This window comes from Gymnoscopelus microlampas, assembly GCF_963454915.1.
Source record: "Gymnoscopelus microlampas genome assembly, chromosome: 3".
Taxonomy (NCBI): domain Eukaryota; kingdom Metazoa; phylum Chordata; class Actinopteri; order Myctophiformes; family Myctophidae; genus Gymnoscopelus; species Gymnoscopelus microlampas.
The window spans coordinates 11,097,636-11,106,035 of record NC_139940.1 but is presented as its reverse complement, the minus strand read 5'-3'; the positions used below and the strand labels follow the sequence as shown (position 1 = coordinate 11,106,035).

Here is an 8,400-nt window from a genome sequence, read left to right as displayed (position 1 = left end):
CTACCCATGGAGGTAATAGCAGTTGATGCCATAGAATCGATGTTTCTTCCCTGTGTGGATGTCGTCTCTCAAGTCCACTCCGGCCACGCTGTTGGCATTGTTGAAGTTGCGGCGGGCCTCTGACTTACTGAATGAGTCCTGGAGCTCCAGCAGGCTAGAGAAACAGCGGCCATGAGGACCAGCTTCACCTTTACCTGCAGGGTGGATGATGTCGGGCAGGACAGGAGGTCTGGGTAGGATGCAGGGAGTGGAGACACTCCTCGGCAGCGTCTCTCTGTCCCTTTGTGGAGTTTGTGGATCAAAATCTGCCCTTGATGATTCCACACCCTCTATGGCTAAGTCTTGCCGTTGTGCGTGCGTAGTGAGCTCTGCTATGGCTTTGTGTTTGTCCACCTCTGCCGTCTCTATCCGGAGATGCGGATGGCTGTACGAGGCTACCTGCTGCTCTGTGTCTGTGATCTTTGAGGCTTCTGTCTGCCGAGCTTTTGTCCCTTGGCTGTTGGGTGATTCTGTTTCTTGAAGGTGACCATCGTCAAACTTGACTCTAAAATGTTCACCTCTCTTGCTGACCGTGCGTGTGGAGCCTCTGGCGTCCGGTTGTCGGGTATTTACTGCCACATTGACATCCTCAGCAGATCCAGGCTCAGTGAGGCTTCTGCTGAACACTGCCTAGATAGATAGATAGATCGTTAGACAGACAGACAGACAGACAAACAGACAGACAGACAGACAGAGAGACAGACAGACAAATCGATCCTGTTTTAGCAGTGGCATTTTGTTTGGTATTGTTGAGTTTAATACTTTTTCCTGATCTTTTTTAATCTCACCCCTGACAAATACCCCAATAAAAAAACAACATTAAAAGTAAAAGTAAAACTAAACTAAAACTAAGCTTTAAAAAAAAGAGCTAAACTAGACTAGCCCCCACTCTCAATACAAAAAGTAAAAACAAATGAAAAAGCTCAAGTTCCTTACAGAAGCGGGTGTAGTATTGGTGGTGGTATTGGTGGGTGGGGTTGGGTGTGGGACGGCTGCTGGGGTCAGACGATGGTTTGGAGGAGGAGCTTCGACAGGTTGAGCAGTAGGCTCAGTGGACAGGTGGGAGATGGCCTTCAAAGCACTATGATGTCCACGATGTCTCCCCGTCTTACGTCCTTCTCTCGGTTTGGAGGTCACAAACATGGGGTGGGACCTTTCTCTCTGGGAGACAGGAGGACAGACTTGAATATATTCTGGTTTAGCACGGCTTGAAACGAGCTCATGGGTTTGGTGTCACTGTCTACGGCACATGCGTTCATAATTGTTGCTTGGCTGCTGTAGTGGCCACAATATCTCCTGAGAGATCAGCCATGTTCCGCCTTATCTGTCATGTCATAACATCACATCATATCTTTTTTATTTGTTTTCTTATTTAAACAGGAATCTCGATGAGACTTGAGGTCTCATTCTCATGAGAGACCTGGCAGACAGCAGCATTCCACACAACAGATTGATAAATAGAGTGGTACCGTACCGTAGTTCATCGTGTTCAAAGCCTCCACAATGTCGTTTAACACTTTTATTGCAACTATTACAGTACCATGCTGCTTCCTAAAACCTGACTGGTCGAGAGATAAAATATTGTTCAAGCAAGCCATGTATTCCTTAATCTGGTCATTCACCAGCAGCCTTTCAAGGGCCTTGACTAAAACGGAGAGCTTGTGGTATAGCCATCTTTCAATAATGGGAGAACAAAAGCTGTTTTCCAAATATCAGGAACTACATGGTTGTGTATAGAAAGGTTAATATGGTTAATATGACACTGGCTTATAGCTATGATATCCACAGCCAGGTAAGAAGATAGGGGGAGATTGTCTGGGCCTGCTGGGCCCTTGCAGGGGGTCAAAACCTCCCTAACAGAAAAAGTAGTGAAAGAGAAAGTGTGACTTCTGGGAGCATGTTGAATGGGTAAACTACAGTTTGCTGCAGATCTTATCTGATCTCTCCTCGTGTCATCATGCATTACTATGAATTGACTGTGCACGCTTGTACACAATTCTATAGTAGCCTACCAGTGGTGTGGCGTGTGGCGTCATTCCACCAGGAGCTGAAGAATCAATTATGTTTTCATTGTAGTCATCCATCTTCAGTGGGTTTGTTGGCCCTGATCCTGGAGAAACCAAAATGTCACTAGCAGACTATATTGAACTGACAAAGATCAATCATGGATCGAAATGTTGCTTGATTAACCACTTGAGCCCTATATATCTTAGTAGTGCGACAAATAGTGAAAATAGCTCATCTAACAAGCTCACAATGTATTGCATTTCAAAATATGCTTAAAGTACCAAAAGTAAAAGTAGAAAACATTTTTAAAATAGCAGATCTACAAGCTCACAATGCGTCGCGATGCGACATGTTGTGAGCTTAGATCGGCTATTTTCAAATAGCCTAGGTCTAAAATAGGGCTAAGTGGTTAATGTATGTTTCATAATATCATAACTTATATCTGAAAAGTAACGAGTAAATAAAGTTTTCAAATAATTGTAGTGGAGTAAAAGTACAACATTTTCCTCTGAGATGTGAATTGGAAATACTCCAGTAAAGTAAAAGTACCTCAAAATTGTACTTAAGTACAGTACTTGAGTAAATGTACTTAGTTACTTTTCACCACTGAATACAGCTCATGTTGTCTGAAACCTAACCACTCAGTGACTCAGCCATCCAATTTCATTTTTTCATTTTTTTTACTTTTGTCAAATGTTGAGCTTGTAGATTTTGAAATAATTGGTCTCTGTCAAACATTTTGAAATGTTTGAAAATCTAAGAAAATGTTTTCCACATGTCCAAAATAGGGATGCCAGGGATTCATGTGAAATCTTGTGTTTTAGGGTTTGTCCTGCACTTATTACCAATAATGTTGGCTCAGTATTCCCATAAATCTTTAAACTGTACTGTACTGTAGGCACGTTATATTACTACTGCTGATATATTGGACACCAGCATTTGGGAACTCACTACCCCTGTCTTACATTTGTCAACCTCAATGCAAGCTCTATGCTCACAACGCTTAGAGAGCTGCTATTTTTGCTGAGGAGATTTGGTGTAGACTAGGGAACAAAGGAGGATAGCAAGTATAGGTCCCTGTGGGACTCAACAAAATAGATAGGGTTTATGTGGGTAAGCATACCTGTGTATTGCAGTTGATAGGACGTGATCCAGTGTGACTTCTCCACATTTTTTTGAGTGTTTGCAGTCCGATCCGACAGAGTAATATCCCAGTTACGGAGTCTGGAGTTGGGGAACACTGTTTTTGGAGGACTGGGATAGAACACCTGGCCCTGGCCTTTTAATGGTTTTGTGTACTGGAATAGAAAGAAGACAGGATTGTTAAAGTACATCATCGACCAAGATTCAAACTTCAAGGTTCGTCAAGCTTTCTTTATTTGTTACATCATGTGTACGAGCACAGGAGAGAAAAAGTATATTGTTCTGGTTTTCTCAGACATTGTAGCAGCATTTCCGGTGTTTGGACAATCTTGACTTGATTTTATAACTGTACAGTGTGTGTTAAAAATGCATTCTAAATATTATTTATTATGCATGATTGACATACAGTAGGCTTCACATAAAGTGTATTAGGGTACAGTATATAATTTGTCTTCGTATTGGGAAATGAGTTTGCACAAAGTACTGATATACTGTAGACAGCAGTAGTAAATACAAAAATCATTCATAACTTTTGTATAGTTTGTATATATTGCAACAATCATGTGTGGTTGTAACAAAATCCCTAGTACTGTACATTGGTACACCGTTTGGGAATTCACTAGCTTGGTGCCAGATATTTTGCTCTTGAAAAACATTCAACAGTAATGTGATTTCTTCTTTTCAAAATGAGAACCTTTCAGTCAGAAATGACTGAAAGGTCTTACAGTACTTTAGTTTATTTGAACACTCACGTCCAAGAAGCCACGTTCTCCTGGCCACTCAACAGTTGTGTTACTGACTGACAGCGGTGCCTCCAAGACCTCATGTCTATACGGACCCCCTGCAGTTTGGAACACAAGACATTTTGAAAACCCAGAAGTTAGAACTCTATGGAAACACTGTTACAACATTTTACTATCCCCCTTCATAAAAAAAGAAATTCATTTAAAAAAACAGCGGCCAGACCACTGCCCCCCCTTAATACTTTATAATATTATTTATTAAACACTTTCCTGGCATCCCTACTTTAGGTATGTCATTATAGCCAAACTAGCAGATCTACAACCTCACAACAAAGCATCGTTTTGAATGCATTGTGAGCTTGATTGGCTATTTTCGCAGCGTGGCACCATCGTACGATGAAGTTTACAACAGGACTTAAGTGGTTAATGACTTATATACTTTGTATACATAGTTTTCCCACAACACTAAAGCTCTTTGGCAAAAATATCCAATTTACAAGGTCACAACATTACATTACATTACATTACAGTCAATTAGCAGACGCTTTTATCCAAAGCGACTTACAATAAGTGCATTCAACATAGGTAGGGAACGAAAACTACTAATCACCAGAAGTCTTAAGTGCATTTTCTGCAAAAACAAGCAACCAAGAGTATACCAAGCGCTAAGGTAAAAGTGCAATATATCAGCTACCTATTTCCTTAAACAGATGAGACAAAATAGCTAAATCAAATGAGCAGGAGCTAAAACAAATAATTGTATCGACTAGACAAGATCCAATAAAACAATACAACAATAAAACAAGCGTTCGTACAACTAGTTAACAACAAGTAGGCCAGGCAAAGAGGAAGGGTAGTGTTTCCTGAAGAGGTGGGTTTTCAGTCTGCGGTGAAAGATGGGCAGTGACTCTGCTGTCCTGACATCAGTGGGAAGTTCATTCCACCACTGTGGGGCCAGAACAGAAAAAAGTTGTGACCGTGTGGATCGGCCAGAGGGACCCTTGAGTGACGAGGCAATCAGTCGCCCCGAGGTGGCAGACCGAAGTGGTCGGGCAGGGGTGTAGGCATCGACCATAGCCCGGAGGTAAGAAGGAGCTGTTCCTTTCACTGCCCTATAGGCTAGCACCAGGGTTTTAAACTGGATGCGAGCCGCTACGGGGAGCCATTGTAGAGAACGGAGAAGGATAGTTGTGTGGGAGCACTTGGGGCGGTTGAACACCAGACGAGCCGCAGCTTTCTGAACAAGCTCCAGAGGTCTGATGGCAGATGCCGGAGCACCAGCAAGGAGGGAGTTGCAGTAGTCCAGGCGGGAGATGACAAGAGCCTGGATGAGCACCTGGGCTGCCTTCTCCGTGAGGAAGGGGCGAATCCTCCTGATGTTGTAGAGGAGGAATCTGCAGGACCTTGTCACTGATGCAATGTTTGATACAACATGATGGGTTGTGAGCTTGTAGATCGATCTGCTAACGTACACCTATTATGACATGCCTATGTCAATAGGGATGGTATGTCAATAGGCTGCCCGAAACACCGCCCACCACATGGCGACCTAGGCCTGATGAACCTGGATGACGAAATGCTGGACTGGCTTGCTGCAACGGAGCTGAGGATCTGATGACATACGCAAGAAGAAGTTGACATAGGCATGTGTATGTGTGTTCAATCCAACGATTGAATACCTGAACAGTTAGGTATATTGTTCCACAGACCAACATTACTCTCGTATACAGTATGTCGTTGCGTTGTTACCACAGCAACCAATACACATAGATCAACGATGTCTGTATACACAAATCTGATCTGATCACTTGCACATGTAAGTGTGGACAGTCAGTCCTAAATCTCAGATTTGAGAAACAAATTGGATTTGTGAAAAGTCTCTCTTCTCTTTCTCTTTAAAAGTTTTTAATGTTCTGTGCCTCTAGAGCGAAGGAGTCAATTTACCTGATTGATGTCAATCAGGTAATGTTTTCTCCGAATTTTCCGCCGCTCACTTTAACAGCACAGAACACTTAAAAAAAACAAGGTTTCAACCCAATCAGAGCCTCATTGACTTCCATTATTAAATGAAAGTCAATTAGAAAGGGTCTGCTCCTCTGCCTCTGCCAGGTCGAGTTACCTACCCATTTTTAAGTCAGATATAGCCAATCGGAATGGAAAATGAAAAATCTGACTGATGCATCAAATGGCTCCAGAGATGTTTCAGATAAACCGATTTGTTCGAGTTTTGGACACCATTTTTAGGAGTAGCCTAGTAGCAAAAAGTGTGTTTAGAAGAAAACGCAAAAAACGCAATATAGTCTGGCACAAATATGTGGGGCCTATATAGGGAGTTGTGTCACGATCCAAGGAATCTAGGGAGAAACATTTGATTGTACGACCTACAATTCAATAGTTATGGGCCAAAACATGAAGTTTGCTGTTTTAACACCACCATGAGGCCGATGTGAAAAATGTGGGGTGGCAGTTACTACTGAGAGTGTGCCTGCAAAGTTTTACACCGATCGGTCCAACGGACAGCTGCTCACAGACGAAAACATAATCTCAAGCCTCTACCTCAGCCAATATAACAAAAAGCATGAAGCATATGTGTGAAAATGTTTTTGTTACTTCTGTGGTCCATGCTGGCAGTGTGCACAAGAGTCTTTGACTTTGACAACTTCATTGATAACAAAACATACTGTATGTAAAATGACATACAGTACATTGTCACATCAAAAGGATAGCCGCAAAAAAGCCAGTGGCTAATTTCCATTGCGGTCCTTTCATATGCATGTGCACATTATGTTGTGTTGCATGATGTGATGTGTATGTGTGTAAATGCACTTAAGGCCACGCCCCCCAAGGTGCCAAAAGTGTCCTTGTGCATATCAGTCCAAGCACCCATAGGTGCAGGAAAATGTCCTTGTGGGAAAAGTGTGGGTGTACCTTCCACACTACAGGGGGTAGGGATTTTTGCAGTTTGTAAGATTAGCTCCGGACACACAGAGTCCTGCAGAGCCATGGCATGAAAACGTTTTCTCACCTGATATGTTATACTCTACACGACGCTTAACAACTTAAACCCTAGAGTATAGTGGTTAAAAACATTCTGATGTCTAGAACTGCTGTGTCCCTCTTCCTTCAGTCAGAGGTATCTTATGACATGCTGCACTTCTTACCTATGGTTTTACTCAAAACAGTGACCGCTGGAGCGCTGGAGGGTACCAGGGCGTTAAGGGTCGGCCGGGAAGCAGCTCGAACTCCATTGACGGGGTCATCCGGGGAATGGAATGCTGGGAACATTGCGAACCGGGAGATGTGAGATGAATAGGGATGCTCTTTTGGAATGGCGACCTTTATCATTCTTTCACTATGTGAAGTGGCAAATAAAGAAATGGACAGGAAGCATTTGAGGAAAACACGACAGCAAACGGCGGCCACTATATACATTATGGAAAAATGTGTAGCATAATGTAAAGCACAAACCACTCACCCAATGTTTATATCAGTTGGTTTTGGAACGCTGAAAAGGAAATGGATAGAAAAAACATTTGGGGTTATGTTTTATCAAAGCAGGTACATTGATATGATATTTATTTGATACAGATGGCTACCTACAGCTGATCATTGAGACGGAGATTGCTTTTCATTGTGGGAGTGATATCATAACGTTGCTGTATGGTGATGTTCCTGTGAAAGTAAAACAAACATAATAACATACTGTATAGGTAGAAATTAAGCAGATACCATCTGACACACATGGTCATACAGGCTTTGTTCAGACAGCAAATCTGATCTTTGGGCCTGACTATACACACTTTGATCAGATTTGATCCAAACATTGTTGATCTATCTTCATTGGTTTCTGTGGTAACAACATAACAGCATATGCGCGAGTAATCCTTAACTTATACTGTACTCTAGTCTATACTGTATACTGTTGTATGACTCTGTCGAGCGCCCCCTGAAAATAGCAGTTCTGCAAACCCACAAGTTTGTAGAATTGTCAGTGGGCTATTGTCAGTGGGCTATTGTCAGCGGGCGTCACCATTGTATCTAATCTGGATAGGCCAAAAATGTGTTTTGGGCTGCCAGTGATGGTCCATTGTGGAACCTTGGGCCGTCAACCTTTACTTTATAGAGTGTGGAGTACAGTAGCTGTGCTCCAGTAAGAAGGAAGGCCTTGGTAGCCACAGCGTTGATATACTGAATGTAATAGATAATAACTTCAGAATTCTCCAGGCGCTCAACCGAACGCTTGTTTGCATGCAGACCTAGATGTGGAGCGAATTGCCTTCGTGATATCAGGTCGTATTGTTTTAATATCATTAATTTGCTGTTCTTTTATTCACATAGTATAAAGGAAATCTCCCTTGTTTGTCAATAAAGATGCCTTGCGCATGTGAACGGTAATTTCTGTGTATGTCGTCTATAAACTGGACTTTAGGGTTCATTGAACCAAGAGTGACAGGAGTGCCACGGCACA

At 42.4% G+C, this 8,400-nt stretch overlaps 1 protein-coding gene across 1 annotated transcript; it reads right to left on the bottom strand.

Moving 5' to 3' along the window:
• spmip4 (sperm microtubule inner protein 4) lies at positions 1-7,564 on the bottom strand (the record flags this gene model as incomplete). The annotated part of the gene is made up of 8 exons (XM_084052203.1): positions 1-669; positions 976-1,200; positions 2,052-2,149; positions 3,170-3,344; positions 3,942-4,030; positions 7,094-7,284; positions 7,408-7,437; positions 7,533-7,564. The coding sequence occupies 8 exons, from the start codon at positions 7,562-7,564 to the stop codon at positions 1-3; spliced, it is 1,509 nt and encodes a 502-aa protein (XP_083908329.1).
• Between the last annotated feature and the right edge of the window lie 836 nt (positions 7,565-8,400).